The sequence below is a fragment of the Alosa pseudoharengus genome, unplaced genomic scaffold (genome assembly GCF_046254945.1).
Source record: "Alosa pseudoharengus isolate Yale_2024_CS ecotype anadromous, Long Island Sound unplaced genomic scaffold, YU_APseudo_1.1 YU_APseudo_1.1_scf_16, whole genome shotgun sequence".
Taxonomy (NCBI): Eukaryota; Metazoa; Chordata; class Actinopteri; order Clupeiformes; family Clupeidae; genus Alosa; species Alosa pseudoharengus.
Genome location: NW_027468630.1, coordinates 30,926,902 through 30,947,203, shown reverse-complemented (window position 1 = coordinate 30,947,203; position 20,302 = coordinate 30,926,902). Strand labels below are relative to the sequence as shown.

The 20,302-nt window shown below is 44.1% G+C and overlaps 1 protein-coding gene across 1 annotated transcript; it reads right to left on the bottom strand.

Annotated features, from left to right (window-relative positions):
- Positions 1-301: 301 nt before the first annotated feature.
- On the bottom strand, positions 302-16,712 carry shcbp1 (SHC SH2-domain binding protein 1). Its single transcript, XM_076287719.1, has 13 exons — positions 16,287-16,712; positions 14,646-14,843; positions 14,360-14,475; positions 14,013-14,221; positions 13,044-13,139; positions 8,914-9,144; positions 7,717-7,894; positions 6,731-6,851; positions 4,827-4,958; positions 4,176-4,294; positions 3,886-3,972; positions 2,831-2,975; positions 302-1,055 (listed from the first exon to the last, which is right to left on the bottom strand). The coding sequence occupies exons 1-13, from the start codon at positions 16,480-16,482 to the stop codon at positions 724-726; spliced, it is 2,160 nt and encodes a 719-aa protein (XP_076143834.1). The 5' UTR covers positions 16,483-16,712; the 3' UTR covers positions 302-723.
- Positions 16,713-20,302: the final 3,590 nt, after the last annotated feature.

Below are 20,302 nucleotides of genomic sequence, written 5' to 3'. Positions count from 1 at the left end.
CCGCCAAAAATAATTACCACCTGCACAACTTCATTCAGAGTTGGGTTTGTAGAGTAAATCGGGCTAATGCAGGTCAAGCACAAATTTTGGCGGGACACGTCGGATTATGCAATTAATCAAAACTGCCAGCAGCGTAATGAGGTTTTACCAGACCTTAATCCACAGAAAATTAATTAACTGGAATTAAACAATTGTGCATGTCTGACGGAAGGTGAGACCTCGGGCCAAGAGAACCAAGAGCTCAAACCCCTCCTTCTCCTCCTCTTACAAGGCACCCAACGAATGAGCCATGACTACCATCTGATATAGAAAGACCGTTTATTAGACAATGTTACCAGTGCTTTTTCTTTGGCACCTGTGAACACAGGAGTGATGTATACTATTAAATTAATAAAATAAGTGAATGAAACCCCTGTGCCACACAATATCCTCCTGGATATTTGAAAATTTAAGGTGAAAAGGAACAAGCATGCAGTCATCATATTTATACATAATGTTAGTGTCCATTTTAAAAATATTGTAAAGATCAAAACACAAGGTGAAAGTTACGTACATACAAACACTTATCTATATCTGTGGGTTGAGTAACACCACTTTTATTAATTCATCATATCAACAGATTTAAAAGCCCTGCATACCTTGACACGGTCACTGCAGTTAGAAATAAAATAAATAAACATTGTAAAGTGTGTCTGTGCATTTTTTTTTGTCATAAAAGGACATTCAGTACAGAAAAGTGCCGAAGCTGCCCTTGCCATTGCGCTTGAACTGGTTGCCCTGGATAGAGACGAACATCTCCTGCGATGGCAGGTTCTCATCAGCCTGCATAGAGCCCACCTGATTGGCTCTGCTCCTCTGAAGGCGGAGCTTCTTGGCAGAGGTGGCCATAAGCTCGCGCTTGATGGCGTCGTTTCCCTCGGAGCCCTCGCTGGCCACACAGCAATCCTCCTCCACCACGATGATAGGAATCTCAGCCTCGGGGAGGTCACCCTCCGAGCTGCCCATCTCAATGGCTGTGTCCACCTCAGCAGGACCCACGGAACCCTCCGGCTCATCTAGGAGAGAGGAGGACAGACCTCAGTCTTTTAGTCCCACACACTGACTACAGGGTTTACACTTCTCAGGCACTGTGCCGGAATTCAAGTGTGAATTTGTGATTTAGAAAAAATATATAACTTTTATGAAACTTTCAGATAATATTAGGCACATTGTTTTTCGCTTTAAGCTCTGTGAACAAAATATTAATTTAATGAGGAACTGCAGACTTGCAGGTCTGAGCATGAAGCATGTATAGACAGGGATCCAGGATGTACTGTACATAAGAAGGTTAAGAGCTTTCCGATGTTGTGGGAAAACACTTGGGAAACCCTGGAAAATTACTACCAGGCATTGTTTTTTGAATCCTCCAGCAACATTTCATTTACTTAGAGAAAAAAAAAATGGGTATGGTTGTGTTCCATGCTACAAACATCCAAAGCAGCAAAGACACCCAATTTCCACACCCATTTCTTAGGCAAGAAATTAGCCCCACAAAAAGTGCAACATTCTTTGCATTCAACAGAACCATCAACAGGGAGAAAGGAGCCTTACAAAGGATCTCTGATTTGTCTGTTAGCACTTCTTCCCCCTCTACAAATAATAACAGCACCGCTATACTGGAGAACATATTTTCTCTAACAGCTCCAGTAATCACGATTATTACCGCAGCACTGCTGCTGACAGCCTCCTTCTAGACACCCTGATCAATGCTGCGCCTCACATTTCTACACGGGAAATTGGAAAGAAGTGGCGAGGTGGGCATTCCTTCCTTGTTTTCCTGACCCTTGGCTTGACTCTCACAAAAACAAGTTTAAAATTACTCATTTTCTCTGATTTAGTCTGTAGGCACGAGCAGATCTTTCATCGCTCTCCCCCTCTCTCTCTCAGGCCAAGAAGCAGCGGGGACTCCATTAAAAGGTGTCTGGAGGGAGGGGTGATGGTGGGTGAGAGGAGGAGAACGAAGAAGGGGAACGACGGAGGGGTGCGAGTGCCATATCCTCTTATTTTAAAGCGGTGCCGCCGTCTTCAGTGAAGTCTCATTTAGAAATTAAGCGCTTTCCTTTCTCTGCCGCCCTTCACTGAAGGTCGAGCATATTTCCACGTTAATATACTTTCTCCCTAAAGTGGCACGGTGGCGAGGGGGTGAAATGGTAATTGTGCTGAGGAGCAGCGACTGGGACGGTGGGAGGCATTACGGACAGGCCTTCCCTCTTGGGGCTCCTGTTCAAATACAAATTTCACGCACATGAATACATTTCCACAGATATTATTCAGGATATCTGGAACACTCTTGCATTGTTAGTTTAGGTGAGGCATGGCAATTCTTGGAAATTCCACTTTTGTGTGATTATGTCTGTGTCTGTGTGTAAACACATCACTCTGTTTAGTTAACAAGCAACTCCTCTAATGGTTTTGGGGCGGTCCTGAGACAAATGTGTACCACACACCAAGCTCATCTGACACAGGGCGACATTAACGCACTGAGGGGGAAAGGCACAATTTACTATGCAAAGCTCCTCGCTAGGGAACCAGGGGCTGGTAATGGACAAGGGAAAAAAAGGGAAGTGCTGGTCTTGTAAGAGACATGCATGTTTGCATCCAGCGCCTGTGGCCGTGAGCCTTACACACTCTGACGTGAGAGTGTAGGGAGGACATCATGTAACATGGGGTGCAACGTCATCCATTTCAAAGTTTCATGAACTGAGACCCAACATGAACCGGGACGGTGCTGCTGAACATGTTGCCGTGGGGGGTGTGGGTGGGGGGGCTGGGAAACGTCAAGAATGTTTACCTGCAGTTCCCGCCTTGGCAGGCTGGTCCTCACTACTCCTGCGGTCGCTTGGCTTGACCAGGATCACACCATAGCCCTCGTTATTATGAATGACGTTGTTGACCATGGTGATTTTAGGCATAGCGTCCAGCTGGTCTGCAAAGTCCTGTGAAAGAGAGTGTGAAGAAAGGACGGAGTGAAAAGGAGGAAAGAGGAGAAAAGGATGAGGTTATGCATAAAAGCAACCCGAGAGACTTCCGCAGGCCAAATGCAAACAGGAGGGAGAAGAAAATGCACAAGCAAAGATAAACAAACACACACCGCACTCTCCTCCAGGGACCAGATAAGACCCAAAGACTGCTCTGTAGGTAATTAGGGAAAGGAAGCCTTTCTCTCTCTCTCTCTCTCTCTCTCTCTGTGTGTGTGTGTGTGTGTACACATTTGTGTGTTGCAATTTTTTGAAAACAAAACATCTCTTTTCCACCAAATTGCATTCAGGCAGGAGCAAAGATAATGCCACATTGAGTGGCCTGACTTAAATGAAACTTGGAAAGAGATGGATGAGAGTGGGAGGAAAGGTACTGATTACTCAGTCAACAAATTAAAACAAAACAGCAAACAAACAAACAAACAGCAGGCAGACAGGAACATCATGCTCACTAGATGGTTTACTTTTAGGGTTTTACATTAGATGGAGCAAAGCAGCTGAATCCTGTCACTTTAAAGGCCATCAGGAATATGTGTGTCCTTCAAACACACATGATGAAGCCTCATGCACTCCGGAGGGTATGAGGATGCTTATTTTGAAGCTTACAAACTTGAGTCCTCCACAAGCTTAGGGACAGAAAAGGGGAGTATCTCCTCCCCCTGCACGAAAAAACCTGGCCGGCTGGTTGTGATTCAGGGCAATCATTACTCTGAGGGTTGGGCGAGGCACGATATCAAAAAAAAAAAAAAAAAAAAAAGGTTGCCTGGGAAACTATTGGTGGAGGAGGCACTTGGATGCATTCCACTTCATCCAAAGTCTGGGCTCCAACGATACCAAACATCCCAGAATGGCACAGAGCTGCACTCACCTTTATCAGGATGCCTTCTTTGCAGTGGTGGATGCCGTTGCCCAGCAGACTGCACACGCTGCCAGGGTAGATCTCCACGCCTGCCCCCTGAAGAAGCCATGGACAAAAACACACACACACACAGACCACATATTCAATCATGCAGTCAAGGAGAAGAAAGACTTTGCTGGGGTGAGCAGTGAGTTTGGAAGTCTGTTTCTGGAGGAGTCCTAGTCCAGCCTAGCAGAATCCCAAACTCTGAGCATGATATATTGGCCTTTGGTCACAGTAGGTCGGCTACAAGCTCTTACCTTGGATCCGTAGAGGTCACACATGTTCATGGAGATCTGGGCGGAGGTGCGCACGATCACGCCGGTGGTGTTGCACTGCATCACACAGTTCTCCATCTCCAGCGCTCCCTGACGCACACCTGGGGAGAGGGAGGGCCAGAGACCAGCGGCAGAGCGGAGACAGGGAATTCTAGTCAGGTGTGGGTCTTCCAATATGCATTAGACTTCTGGTTTTGGCCGCCTCAGCTTCTCTGCACTTTTCCCCCTGCCCCTCTCTCTTTCATCTCTTCCTCAACCATCTTTTCCACCAACCTCACCAGACTTCCCTCTCCAACCTCCCTCCCTCGCTCGCTTTTTCGGGCCACCCTGCCTCCTCCACCACATTCCCCCTTTGGTTATTTTGCCTCGCTCCTTCCATTTCCCTCTCCCTCTCTGAGGACATGCTGTTCGTTCTTAAAGACAGGCCACACAGAGAGCCCCCTCCACCCCCCCCACGCACTGATGTATGGCCACTGCAGCAGGATCCAGAGCGCCAGCACTGAGAGGATGAATTATTGAATCCCCTTCATGGGCTGAGCTGTGCAGCACGGTGCGGTGTGGCTTGAGTGTGTGTGTGTGTGTGTGTGGGGGGGGGGGGGGCATGGGAGCATGCAGAGGGCCTTGAGCACTCACACAGGATGCCTTCGATGGCGTCATGTTGGATGAATTTCAGGTTGGAGATCTTGACGCTGGCCCCCGTGCACTCCACAAATGTGTCTCCTTTGCTCTTCTTCTCAATTACCACCTCATCCGGCAGGCCATAACCTACAAGACAAAAGAGAGAGAGGGGGGGGGGGTCAGAGAGAAGAAAAATCGCAACAGATAATGGGCATACATTAGGATGAATGTTGATGGATCATTGCTGCCAACAGAAGGAGGAATAACATTTGGCTAAGGAAGTGCAAAGGAGATCACAGTGGCCTGGGCCTTTAAAAGGCTCTGTTCTAAATGGATTAAGTCATTCAGACAAAGTCTGCTGAACAGAGATATTTGAGGATCTTTGAAAATGGCCACCACTAATTGAGCCCTGTCTGCTGAAAACCGGACGACTGATGGCTTGGACAGCATGTTTGAATAGGCGCAGGCTTTTCAGCCGCTGTTACGCGTCAACCGAGCCGCATCGATGCGAGCCGGCCCAACGGCCCGACGTGGGCCCAGTTTGATGAAGAGAGTCCTGACAGCCAGCCGGGTTATTGGCTGCTCTTTGACAGCTGCTACTGCAGACAGGTGCTGGAGAGCTCTCTAACAATGCTCGGAGGAGGCCCCCGATGCTTCGGCTGGCTTCCCACCCTGCGCCATCAAAATGCCCGGGGCGAAATATCGACCACAGCAGGTCACGAAGCCTACCCCACCCCATCACCACCACCACATCCGGAGCGGAAAGCGCTGGAACATTTACAAGCCGACGCCACGAACAGCACTGCCCTGTTACTGCTCCTTCTTGCAGTGACAACCAAGCGCACACCACTCCTGCTTTTTGACAGTTTTCGGTCAATCCGCCGGCTGACAGCAACCGCCTGCAGCTCCCCAGAGGGCCGTGAAATAAAATATCTCCCAGATAGTCCGTCAGAGAGGTCCAATCTGGGCCTCAGAGAGCTCCCCGGAAGAAACCAGAGAGCTTGTGGCTGGGGTGCCGGGGTGGACGAGGGGAGGAATGCTATTATGGTAATCTGCTGGTGGTCTAATTGAGTTGTGCCTCTCGTTTGGTAGAGGAGAGGGCATCGCCATCGCTGCCCCTTTCTGTGCATATTTATCTTGCCTTTCCGGGGTTCCCTGGATCTTCAGGGTATAGTGTGGCTGTGCATTTGTGTGTGTGTGTGTGTTCCTTCACATTTTAAAAGGCTCTCTCCACCCCCATCTTCCTTCCTCAGTCTCTTCACTCCCATCATCAGCTCCTCTATCAGCCTCTGCAGGCCATGGCCATTTGCATAAAGAGAGTGACATACCATACCGTCTCATCCCTAACCCCCCACCCGCCCCACACACACACACCCCTCTCCATGCCTGCACATTACCATCCCCTTCATAATCTGCTACTGGCCACTGCGTCATCCATGAGCCTCTCCATGCATTTCGTCCACAGTCAGGGTCAGCAGCGATAAACCTGACCTTCGGTGCGGAGAGAGGAAAATGATCTACCGTCCCATGGGCCAGGCTGGTCATAACTAGGAGTGGCTTACGGCTTCATAAAGCAAATATGAATGGGCCTTTTTGATGGAAATAACTAGGGGAGGAAAATCCTTTTTAAAAGTGACTTTTGGCTGATGGAGGGCTCTTAAATGTCACGAGTACAGTACTCTTCCACGAACAGCGGTTCCTGTTCTTAATGGAATCGTAAAGAAATCAGTGGGGGCATTTCAAAAATGTAGTAAAGCCCACATTTTAGCACTAAACAACAGGTTATAGGCTGCTAAGCACACCATTAAAACCCTTCAAAGTAACTGTGGCCAACAGAGAAATTGGTGTTACAACAGGGGCAATGCGGTGGCTCTTGCATACAGTACATCCGCATCCTCTTCGAGGTCATGTTAGCTCACCTTCCAGTAGAATGGAGTCAGGGATGCTGATGGAGCTGTTCACGTTGTAGTGACCCGGGCAAACGATGACCACATCCCCCTCGTAGCAGGTACTCACAGCAAGTTGTGGGTCACTGTGAAACTTCTCACACACACACACACACACACACACACACACACACACAAGGTGTCAGAGCCAGTTGCTCTAACATTTTCAAATAGATGACAGGCATTTGGACCACAGTTCATTGAAAGAAAGAACAAACAAGAAGTTTGAAGCAAGCTTAAAACACATGTATGAACACCAACAATCCAGCATTCCCACTGACTCAACAAGTCCTGGAGGGGGAAACTACAGAGCGGAGGAGAATGGGGTGGTGGGAGGGATCAAACACTCTACACCCACAACTCCACACAAACAGGCCTCTTCAACAAAGCCCACAAATCCCACAGCATTAGACCTGGGAGCTGCAACTACAGAATGGGGAGATGCAGCCTGCTGCCTCTATAAACAGCATGCTATTGCAAGCCAGAAGCCCAGATGTCGGCCCTTATTGAAGAGTCCAAAGTAAATTGAGAAGCCTGCGTGAGTGGTGCCTTTCATCTCGCCTCAAAGTGGAGTGCTAACAGGGCACATGGGCCACAGAAGCGCAAACACTCTTCAAATTTAACAATGTACATACAGCACATAAAGAAAAATTAGCTACAAAAAAATTAACCCTACCCTTTCGGTTCCCCTTGAGGGAACACCCGTTTGCCTTTATAGAGATTCAAATTAGGTGTACAGAGAACTTCATGTTTAATGGAAGGATGAAATAAAGGGCTTGGGATATGATTAGGTTCATTTGGTTGTAAGGACGAAAAAGCCTTTCCAGGGCCTCCTTTTAAAGGGATTGGACACTCTGCAAACAACTCCACTACAACTCCAACTCCAAAGAAACTGAACAAACACGCAAAGTGGAAAGAGAGAGAGAGAGACGGGTTGAGGGGAAGACAGTAATGAATACCTGCAGTTCAAACTCATCTCCGGAGAACTCGGGCCCCAGCTTGTCAGCCATCAGGCTCTGCAGGAGGCCGACCGTGGCGGAGGCGCACACCACGTGCACCACGCGGCCCCCCTCCGGCCGCCGGCCTTTGGCCGCGCTGAAGTGCTGGCCAGAGTTCACCTTGTAGCCCAGCACGTACCTGCACAGAGGAGAGCACCAGAGGCACGCTTCAGTCAAGCCCCGCTGAGCACTCGGGGCCCCGGAGACACGCATCTCACACGGCACGCCGTCACGCTGCCGCCACGCCAGCCACTCCCAATCACACGGGGAGGGAAGGCAGGCATCAGGAACAAAGGGTTGATTTGGCTTGGTTGTGCTTGTTTTGTCATAAATAACCTATATCCCATATGTTTCATTGAAATGTAAAGAACTGTTTACGTCTCTCTGTTGGCACACAAGATACACAAGAACAGACAGCTCTCCTACTGCTTGAGTAATTTCCTGCAGTTTCCATTCTTTCATACTTCTCAGATTCAATTACAGAAATGGGCCTTCTCACAAACAAAGTGGCCAGCACCCCTCCTGTAGGGAATCTCAAGCAGTGAAAGTCGGAGCATTTTACATGCTTAGGCATTTGTCAATTCATTACCTCAGTGTAATTTCTCAGTGTACAGGCTGTTTTGCCCGACAAATCTGAATAAATAGAATATCTGGACAGTGTAGAAAAGTAGAGAAAACACCACAAAAAAAAAGCCACAAAAATGCAGCGCTATGAGACTAAAAAGTTTCCTATACCTTATTACTATATTTGAGAGTATTGAAATCCTTGTTCAAGTAAATGTGTAATTTCCCCTTAATATTATGGTGCAATTATTTCTAAATTACATTATTAGATTGGAGGACAGGTAGTTTGTTCCTAAAGTGCCAAACTATACAACATAATTTAGCTAAAATACTAAGGGAGGGCATTTGTGAAGGTGCAAAGAAAGTTATGGGAAATTTCATGATGGATCTAATCATTTCACAAAAAAACATTTAGTTAATTGCTCATAACATACAAGTCAAGCAATGGAAAAACCTAGGACATAGGGGTGCAAACAAGTGCATCAGATCATATAAAGATCCTACGAAAGTAGCCTATATCAGGCAACATTCTGATTACCAGTACGTATTTGGATATGGTGTATGTATAAGCGGCTGTATAGACAGATGTATAACCTGAGCAGGGGGTTTTCAATGATCCTGAGCTTGCGTTTGAGGGTCTCCACCTGGTCATACAGACGTAGGCCCTCCACCATCGACACGTTGTCCAGCTCAGAGTCCGAGTCGCTGCTCAGGCCATTCCTCAGGCTGGAGAACTCCTGGTACTTCTCAGAGCAGCGGCTCAGCAGGGCATGGTACTCCACCACAAGACCAGCAGGCACCCGGTCTTCAAGAATGTCGTAGTATCTAAAAAAGCCCAAAAGATTACACAAGATGATGTTCAGCATATAATAAGAAAATGACCTTTTCAGCATACCATAAACCATAACAAAAATGCAAAGCAAACACACTCAGTATGGTTCTGATTATATTGCAATTCTGTGGATAGTTTTATGGTTAAAAGTGCAAAAACTTTAAACAACTTTAAAGACAACAACTCAAGCTTTCAACCGGCATAGAAGTTGGTCCAGCCTAAATAAACACAAGCATTAAAATATGGCCACATCACAGCCTTGGATTATTTGATGAATGGTCCCCTAGTAAATTAACACACTTGCAGCAGAATTTGGCACAAACAGTCATTTTTCATTTTCACTCCCTAGTCCCAACTTTAAGAGCTCCAGTTGCTGGAGTATTTGCAGCTTGTTTAGTTTGAACAGGCAGGCTACAGCAGGGACGTACAGTAACTGAAGCATTCTGTTCACAGAACGTATGCTGCAACAATTAGCTTCCACTATAATCAATGGAACTGGCTACAACAGACATGAGAACAGCGAGTTTATTTGAAAAGCCATTAGACCAGTCCCCTATAACTACTTCTACACTCCGCAAACTGAGCGGTGTAGCACGGCATCAAAGCACAGACACATACCACCTTTCACACCATTAAGATCAGCAATAGAGCAATAGAATGATCCAAACCAAGAATACAACATTCATCATGTACACCACAAAACACTTTCAAACCACAATTAATTGTGCCTAAACATTTAGCTTTTAGCAACCATGTATTACTCTCTGTAACTGGCGTTACTTCTCGTCATTGCCATTTTTGTTCACAAGTCAACAGTGATAATAATAATCCTTCTCGCACAGTAGAAGTTGCCTTAACACTGCAAGTCTCATGTCCTTCCATGGGCGCAGTGTCCTTCACTTTGGCAGCGCAACCACTCAGGCATGAATCAACACAAATAAAAAAAATATTCAAAGGCAGCAGCCCACCAAAGTGGCAGTGTGGCTTCATGGGGGCTAGTCACATAGGGCACGTCTCATGAAGGAGAATGCAACAAATAAAACAACAAAGTCAAAGAAAAGAAAATAAGATCACTCATAAACCCTGAGGCGTAATGAGGTAACCAAACTAGAAACATCCCAATTTTCATAATGACATTTTGCTGCTCTTACTGAGATGAGAGTAGAGTTGCAAAATTGCGCGAATTTTCAAAGTTGGAAACTTTCCATGGGAATTAACGGGAATTAACAAGAATAAATGGGAATAAACTGGGAATTTTTAATATGACAAGTTACCGGTAGTCTAGAACAGGGAACCTAAATGTAGTGGACAAAACCCCATCTTACAGCAAAATATTAGTTAAAACAACCTGATTTAATGCAATTTCAGTCTAATTTCTACCCTGCACATACATCAATCACATGCACACAGCAATCAGCATAGGATACTAGACATAAAGGAAACCTATGATGAGTTCATGTGCATGGGGAAAATAAATTCCCTGTTAAAAAGTTCTCATGTGGGAATAACTAGTGTGAAACTCATTTACACTCATTTTCCACCTCCCCTTGAGTTAAACAGTTGATTTTTAGCTTTCTCCAGTTCATCCAGCTGTTCTCTGAGCTTCTCTGTTCTCTTTAGCTCCAGCCTAGCATAGATCATTGAATCGGATTAGACCATTAGCATCTCGCCTGCTAGCATCACATTTAAAAGTGACTAAGATTTCCGGTAATTTTCCTATTTAAACTTGTCTCCTCTCAAGTTAGAAAGTGTAATAAGACCAACGGAAAATGAAACGTGCCGATTTTCTAGGCTGATTTTACATGGAACTATACTCTCATTCAGGCGTAATAATCCAGTCACTAACCAATTCATCTGCTGCAGCTCAACCTTGTTGCTGGAAGTTAGCCTACGGTGACTATTTTCAGGTGCTGCATGATAGCATTGTGCTGCTGCGCCCATGGTGTTACACTGGAATGAGAGTATAGTTCCATGATACATGATCTATGCTAGGCTGGAGCTAAAAGTGGTATCGCCAGACTCAGAACGGCTGGATGAACTGGAGAAAGGTAAAAACTCAAGGGGAGGTGGAAAATGAGTGTAATTCCCCAAATGGTGGAATATCCCTTTAATAATCATGCTCATATTGCCTGTCTGATAATCTTGACAACTTTATAAATAATCATAATCTATGAGGTTTGGGGTGTATGTTGTGTCATTATTTTTTATATATATATTTATTTGTTTTACCATTTTCTGGGATTTTGACTAGACAAAGTGAAAGCCAATCAATGTTCCAACCAATCGGATTGTGTAGCATGCTAGTAAACCATAGGCAGGGAATGGGATTCCCGCTAGCATGCTAGCTAGCTTTGTATGCTAAGATAAGCGAAAACACAAACAAACAAATCATATTGCTTATTACGAAACAAAATGTTAGTGTTTGTATATGAAACAGTTTGTATGAATTACCCAAAATTCCCCGTTAATTCCCATAACTTTCTTTAATTCCAATTTGGAATATTTCCAAAATTCTCAGGCTTAACTTCCCATGGAAAGTTTCCGGACATTTCCCGCCCCTTTGCAACCCTTGATGAGAGACACGATGAATGCAGACCATGCTGGTGACAGCCAAATGTCTATACAGTGTTTCATAAAACCATGTCTAGTCACTGAGAACCAGGAAAGTGGTTTGTGATCAAATCAATACCAAAACTCCTCTTGACAGTTTGAATGTAATTATTCATTTGAAAAGGCTGATTTTGCAAGGACGTCATAGTGCTTTATCTAAGTAGTATAAATAGTACTCTCCTACTCAGGGAGGGCCAAAACGTATACTTAAAAGGGGAGTATTACTGCTACATTTCTGCAGCTGACTTTTCTTTGTAGGAATGAAAAGAGTCAAGACAAAAAGGATTTTGCACTGACTAGTATATACTGCCATCTACTGTACAAAAGTAAGGCTGCACGCACATGACATATCCCTGGGCATGACATTAGAAAGGCCCGATGCAGAACTCTGGACTGTGAGGAGTAAGTTACACGGTCCAGCTATCTTACACTAGGACACGAGTGAATTTTAGAAAAATTCATATCATATGAAATCATCTTAAGAGCTTTGTTTGTTTGTTTGTTGCTTTGCTTGTTTCTGAAAATGCTCGTGCCCACCCAGTGATTTCTCAGGTTATTCGTTAAAAAGGGAGTTGTTTGGTAACTGAGTAATGACATGCATTATTTCAACAAAGGAATTCTCTTTTGGGAACTTCCTCAGAATGATAACAATTAAATCTTAATTGGCTGTCATGCCTTTTTTGTTCTGTAGTCATTTTACTGTAACTATAAGCCTCAAGGCTGGTTAAAAAGGTGTAAAAACCTTTTTATCTAATTTTCTTGGCACTTTAAAACGGGGTTATCAAGGGCACACTAATAGAATCAGCAAATCGGCAAGGAGTAAAAGTGCCAAAAAAAGACCTCTGTAACGCAAAACAAGTCAAGAGTATGGATATGTAATCTGATTCAGATTTATACACTTACTTGAACAGAATTGTTACTTGACCTAAGAAAATATTATTAAGCTTTTAAGATACTATTGACAGTACATAACAGTATGTCTGATATCTTTGTTGGAAAACAGTCAATCATGGAATGTTTTATCAAAAATATTAGATTACTTAGATTAGATTTATCAAAATGGCTAAGGGCGTGTTTTATAGACCCATTATAGACCCATCACATGAAGTTTCCTAAAGACAGTTACACAGTTACTGGTATATAGGGAAATTAATCTCAGAAATCCACCTTACATTATCTACACATATAAGATTATATTTTCTCATCTTCTCTCTAGTCTAGTAGTTCAATAGAATACATCTGTCCCCCTACTGCCTTTAAAACATTTCCAATAAATACTCACAGCCTAAGGCGAGGCTCCACACAGCGCACAAAATAATCAAAGTCATCATCCTCATCCTCTTCATCCCACTTCCTCCAGATATGTTTGTAGAAAAACCTACAAATTTGAAAAAAGTGACTCAATTGAATGAACTCCAAAGTCCAAAACCTGTTTGTGCACTCAAAAGCAAGGAGCAACAAGTGAGAAGATAACACCCAACACCCAACACCCACCCCACACCCACCCCACATCAAATCCCCGAGAGCCACCCAACACCCACCCCACATCAAATCCCCGAGAGCCACCCAACACCCACCCCACATCAAATCCCCGAGAGCCACCCAACACCCACCCCACATCACATCCCCGAGAGCCACCCAACACCCACCCCACATCAACACCCACCCCACATCACATCCCCGAGAGCCACCCAACACCCACCACCCACCCAACACCAACACCCACCCCACATCAAATCCCCGAGAGCCACCCAACACCCACCCCACATCACATCCCCGAGAGCCACCCAACACCCACCCCACATCACATCCCCGAGAGCCACCCAACACCCACCCCACATCAACACCCACCCCACATCAACACCCACCCCACATCACATCCCCGAGAGCCACCCAACACCCACCCCACATCAACACCCACCCCACATCAACACCCACCCCACATCACATCCCCGAGAGCCACCCAACACCCACCCCACATCAAATCCCCGAGAGCCACCAAACACCCACCCCACATCAAATCCCCGAGAGCCACCCAACACCCACCCCACATCAAATCCCCGAGAGCCACCCACACAACAGGGATATCAACTGTGTTTGGTCTCCAGAGTAAACATGAAAGACAGTGTAGGCATTCAACATTGAAACCCTATGGTTTTACTCAGATGACACATCAACCTAACCCAACTGTGAGCTTTACAACTCACAATGACAGATTGACTATCTTTTCCACATGGAAAATAGAGCAAACCTGAGATGTTCCAGGGCAAGTGCAGTCTGGTCAAAGTCTCCGGTCTCCTCATAGACCACCTGAAGCTCTAGCACAGGAACCTTATGCAGTGTGGCCTCTAGCAGAGCCGTCATGGCATCCTCCGTCAGCTCACAGCCCCTGGTCTCACACTGCAGAGGCAGCACCAACTCCACTTTCGCCTTCATCTCTTTGTAGTCTACATCCACCACCTGAAACCAGAAGAGAGCTTTCAGCTGCAAATAACGCCTCCTCCACCAGTTAAATATTTCTCCATGAGTTGATGCTTCACTAATAGTTAGAACGTTTTGAGACAAGAGACATGGTGAAAATAAGGGAGATATACTGACCTCCACCAAGACATCAAAAACATCTGTGCACCACACAGCTTGCCATTCGCAAGGCTCCACAACCTTTTCCAGGTAGTCTGCTGTGAAAGCTTTTACTTCAGAGGTTTTGCAATCTCCTGGTGAAAATAGAACAAAGGTACAATGAGAGAAATTTCCACCAACGCCAACAATTGTCCAGGGGAAGGAGCAAAGGATATCACTTTTTAATCTGAAAGTATAAATATTTTGAAGTATAGGCCTAGTTCATTCTTTGCTCATAACTAACGGCATGTGCAAACCTCCTCACCCAGCATGTAGTCTTGGTATGCCTTGAACCTCTCATAATAAATGAGATGGTTAGTCTGAAAGGTGTCTGGAAGGGCAGTATGCCCGTTTCGTTCAGCTCTTTGTAATTGTGTGCCAGACTGGTCGCTGTTGTGGTAGTCGGTGCCGCTGTCGTCGTCATTATCATCTTCGTCGCCGTCACCATCGTCCTGAAATAGTCCTGTGTGATGAGAGTGAAATGGATCACTATGAGCTTTTCGGCATTGACCTTCAGGGGATAACTATTACTGTGTGCAAATACATGCATGCATGTATGTATGTATTGCATTGTGGTAGTGTTGCATCACTTCTGGAGTGCCTAATCTGCCTATGAATGTCACTCAAAAACGGTCGAGGAAGATCTACGTTTCTTGTGAAAAGGCCTGGGTTGTTCGTTTGTTTGTGGCCTGTGGCAAAAACACAGAAAGGCGCACACCGTCATGCGGAACAGACACTGCCTCTGTCAGTAAACAGGCAATTAAAAGGTGTATCGCTGTGTGGGGCGGAAGCTGCACTGAATACAACAGGAAAGCCCTGCAGCGCATAGTGAACACAGCGGGAAGGATTATTGGTGCTTCACTCCCCTCCCTGAAGGACATTTACACCTCCCACCTCACCCGCAAGGCGACCACAATTGTGAGTGATGCAAGTCACCCCGCTCACAATTTGTTTGATCAACTGCCCTCTGGGAAGAGGTACAGAAGCCTGCGCTCCCGCACCACCAGACTCACCAACAGCTTCATACACCAGGCTGTTAGGATGCTGAACTCTCTCCCCCCTCCACCCTCAGCTACATAACATCCTGGACTTTGGACCCACAATGGCTGCCTTGCACTACTCCACTTGCACTACTCCACTTGCACTACTCCACTTGTACACTTGCACACTTTGTAACTTGTTGTTGTTGTCCTGTTGTCCTGAAAACACTTCTGAACACACTTCTGCTGCTCTTACATAACTTGCATACTTAGGTCAAACAGAACTACCTCAGCCATTTATTGGCCTGACTTTTGCACTATTATATTGACGTCTACTGTATGCACAATTTCAACCCAAATCTTGCTGCTCTTATTTTCTTCATTGTATGTGCCTTCTTATTTTTACTTTTTATATTGTTTACTTGAATGTTATGTTTGTCTGTGGACCTAATTGGTAAAATATGTCTTGTCTCCACCGTGGGATAGTAGGAAACGTAATTTCGATCTCTTTGTATGTCTTGACATGTTAAGAAATTGACAATAAAGCAGACTTTGACTTTGAGGTGGGGTCACTCATTTAGAATGCATACACGTTAGCTAACGAACTTCAGAACAGATTTGGTCTAGTGAACATTACTGCAAGCGATTTATCTAAACTAGTATTGATTTGGAAAGGTTAATTTGATCTTACAGCGACATGCCAACTCATGGCATACTAAGTAATAGTATAGTCTTGACTTGGGTGCTTGACTAATGTGTAATATAACATTAACGCGTTGCAAAGTGTGTGTAAATTAGCCGCCCAGGCATAGATGAGGTTGGATTGTCGCATAACGTTAGACTACTAACGTTACTGCTAGTTACCAACTACTAGACATGATTTGAAACACGACAAATTAACCTTAATAACATACATTGAAATTTACCTTGCGATATGTGAGGAACATCTTTAGCAAGCTCTGCTCTGGTTACTGCACCCATTTCCATTTCTGACTCGAGGTCCACTCTCTCTTCCCGCACACTTTCACTGCATGCAATCTCTGCATCGTCGACGATGTGTTCGGTTTGGCTAACGTTCGCCTCCTGAGGTTGGACATCAAGACAAACGACCTCTTCGGCCATGATATTTCTATGTCCTGTTCTCTGTAATCAGCCCTTTTCCAGATGTATGCGAAGGAACAGATATAAAGAATAAACAAGACTTGTGCTAGATCTCGTTACAGGAATTTACGACGTTTCCACTCCCTTGTATTTTCAAAATCTCCGCGGCAGTAGTGGTGAAACCAATAAGGTGCACCGACGTCATAACTTCCGTCTTTGGCCGAGGAGCGCAACCAATGGTTTGACTGCAACACTGGCAATGAAAAAACAGATTAGGCCTAGACTAGAGGAAGTAATGGCTCTTCTACTCTTTGGCAGAATGTTCATTCTGTTTTGAACCGCTGGATGGCAGCATTTATCTTGGAATCGATCAAATGATAAGAAAGCTTTACACGTTGTAGGTATGCAACTGCAACAAGGTATGTCTGCAACAAAGTCAAATGTAAACTGCTTATCAGAAAGCGCAGCAGACCAAAATATTAAAATAACAAGTAGGTCTAGTACAGGAAACAAAGACCCCAAAAGTTCTTAGTTTTTGCGAAACCTCCACTCGAGGTAGATGCTAGAACAAAACACAACCATGTTTTTTTATAAACAGGTGATGGTCATATAATTACAATATAATCAAAAAGTTGATTTAGATTTAGATCAGTAATTCCATTAAAAAAGTGAAACTTGTATATATTCATTCATTACACACAGACTGATATATTTAAAATGTTTATTTCTTTTAATTTTGATGATTATAACGGACAACTAATGAAAATCCCAAATTCAGTATCTCAGAAAATTAGAATATTATTAAGACCAATACAAAAAAAGTTTTTTTAGAAATGTTGGCCAACTGAAAAGAATGAACATGAAAAGTATGAGCATGTAGCACTCAATACTTAGTTAGGGCTCCTTTGGCCTGAATTAATGCAGCAATGCGGCGTGGCATGGAGTCGATCAGTCTGTGGCACTGCTCAGTTGTTATGAGAGCCCAGGTTGCTATAGTGGCCTTCAGCTCTTCTGCATTGTTGGGTCTGGCGTATCGCATCTTCCTCTTCACAATATCCCATAGATTTTCTATGGGGTTAAGGTCAGGCTAGTTTGCTGGCCAATTAAGAACAGGGATACCATGGTCCTTAAACCAGGTACTGGTAGCTTTGGCACTGTGTGCAGGTGCCAAGTCCTGTTGGAAAATGAAATCTGCATCTCCATAAAGTTGGTCAGCAGCAGGAAGCATGAAGTGCTCTAAAACTTCCTGGTAGACGGCTGCGTTGACCTTGGACCTCAGAAAACACAGTGGACCAACACCAGCAGATGACATGGCACCCCAAAACCATCACTGACTGTGGAAACTTTACACTGGACCTCAAGCAATGATTCTTCCTCCAGACTGGGACCTTGATTTCCAAAGGAAATGTTACATTTACTTTCATCAGAGAACATAACTTTGGACCACTCAGCAGCAGTCCAGTCCTTTTTGTCTTTAGCCCAGGTAAGACGCTTCTGACACTGTCTCTTGTTTAAGAGTGGCTTGACACAAGGAATGCAACAGCTGAAACTCTTGATGTACAGTTTTTTGATTGATGAAATGGTGTGTGTGTGGGGGGGGGGGGGGGGGGGGGGCACACCCACCTCAAGTTTCTGGGGAAATTGCATAAGTTTCTTGAGAATGTCTGAACACCATATAGTGCACATGGTACCAGTTAGTGAAAAAACAACTAGAAGGGTCATGATCCTTCCTTCCAACAGCGTTACACAGTGCAATATCAAGCAATCTGGGCATGCATTGACAATGTCAGGGACTTGTCTCCACTTGAGATGTAATGGGCAGGTCAGCATAGTTTGTAGGTTTATGGCATGTCTCATAGGCAGAGATGGGAAGTAGCAAAGTATAAATACTTAAGTACTGTACTTAAGTGGCATTTGAAGGTATTTGTACTTTACAGGAGTATTTATTTTTCTAACAACATTTTACTTTACTCCCCTACATTTTCACAGAAATAGTTTCTAATTCCCTACAGTACATTTTCACAACTCTCTTCAAAAGTCTTGATACTTTTGAGTTAATGCATTTGTGGCGAGTCATCAATTAATTTAATTGGACATTGGCACATTGTGTGCTTTCCCAACATGACTTTGCAACTGTAGGAGTGCCACCTAAGGAGCAGTGCAAAAACAATGTTAACATGATAATGGAAAATGTGTTTGTTAAATTCAGTGGAATGTGTACAAACGTCAAAAGATATTCTTTGTTTGCTTTTCCATCTTAAATATTTGTCGGAAAATATTCTGATATTTTACAAGGCCTATACTTGTAAAAAGTACATTTCAGAGCCTGTACTTTGTTACTTTTGAGCCAAAAAGTTGAATCACTACTTTTTTGAATCACTACAAATGTATCTGTAGTTCTACTTGAGTATGGAAAGTGTGTACTTTTACCATCTCTGCTCATAGGCAGGGAAAAGTCCTCGAACATCCACATATAGATAATCCATACTCTGTGGACTTCTTATCACTCATACATTCCTCTGAACTTCAGTGGGTCCACACTCCTCCAACTCACAAAGCAGGCAGAGAGCTTGATCTCATTCTAACTCGAAATTGTGACAGACACTATAATAGCTACCCCTCTGCACCACTCTGACTACTTTTCAGTTCAATCAATCTGAAAAGTTGACTAAAATTCCTCCTTACACATTTAATTCTAGCATGTTCACAAGCAGAGAAAGGGACATAAAATGACTGACAGAAAGGCCCCATCACAAGGAAAATATCATAAAGAAATAAATATTTTTAACAAAAACACATCGCTCACAATTATTGGCACCCCAACTTGTAATAGCTTCTTAAGCCTCCCTTTGCCAATGAAGCAGCTATTCTCCTATGACACCCCACAAAGTTGGAGAATACAAAGCAAAGGATCTAAGACCATCCGTCTTTACAAAATCTCCCCAGATTGTCCAGATTCCTAGGTCTACACTTGTGCATTCTCCTTTTTGACTCACTCCACTGTTTTTCTATGGATTTTAGATCAGGGGACTGAGATGGCAATGGCTGAAGGTTGATTTTGTATTCAGTAAACCATATTTGTTTTGACCTGGATGTTTGTTTTGGTTCATTGACCTGATAAATGATCCAATCATGACAAACTAGTGTCTTGGCAGAGACTGACAGATTTCCTACCTAAAGTGTTTCTAGAGTGCAATTTTCATTTCATCTGACAATAGACCACACTTCCAGACAATATCACTATACCATTCAGTAACTCCTGCCGTTTACATTGGTAATTAAATGACTGGACAGACTTTTATCTGGCTTGCCCTCTAAATAATCTATTAGCAGTTTTGAAGATTTTTTGGGGGACTAACATTAAGATAAAAATTAAATGAATTCCACAGTCAGTTAATGCAATGTGGATTCAATCGAAGCACCACAATTTTTTATTATTTCCATGGATACCAATTTGAGAGAGGTAAAATTGTGACCAACAAAATGATCAGGCACTTGTTTAACCTGCTGAGGTTGATGACACCAATGTTGTGTACGATGTATCAAGCCAACATGTAAAATGCTGGCAGCATGAGAGACAGGTGGTCTATGAAGCAGCCTCCAGGGACAGCAATAAGACAAATGGCACTTCATTACTGTCACAAGCTTATTTCATTGCTCTTTAACACACCATCTGGAACTGTCCCTGAAAGGTTTGTCTTGTCACATTTTTAAATTAAACAAGTGACGTACTTTGATTTCTGTATAGAAACCAGTTTACGTATTGTGTAAAATACAGCAGAGTTTTCAAATGTGTGTTTTGTTTACTTGAAATAATAAAATCCTGTTGTTTACAGGGAAA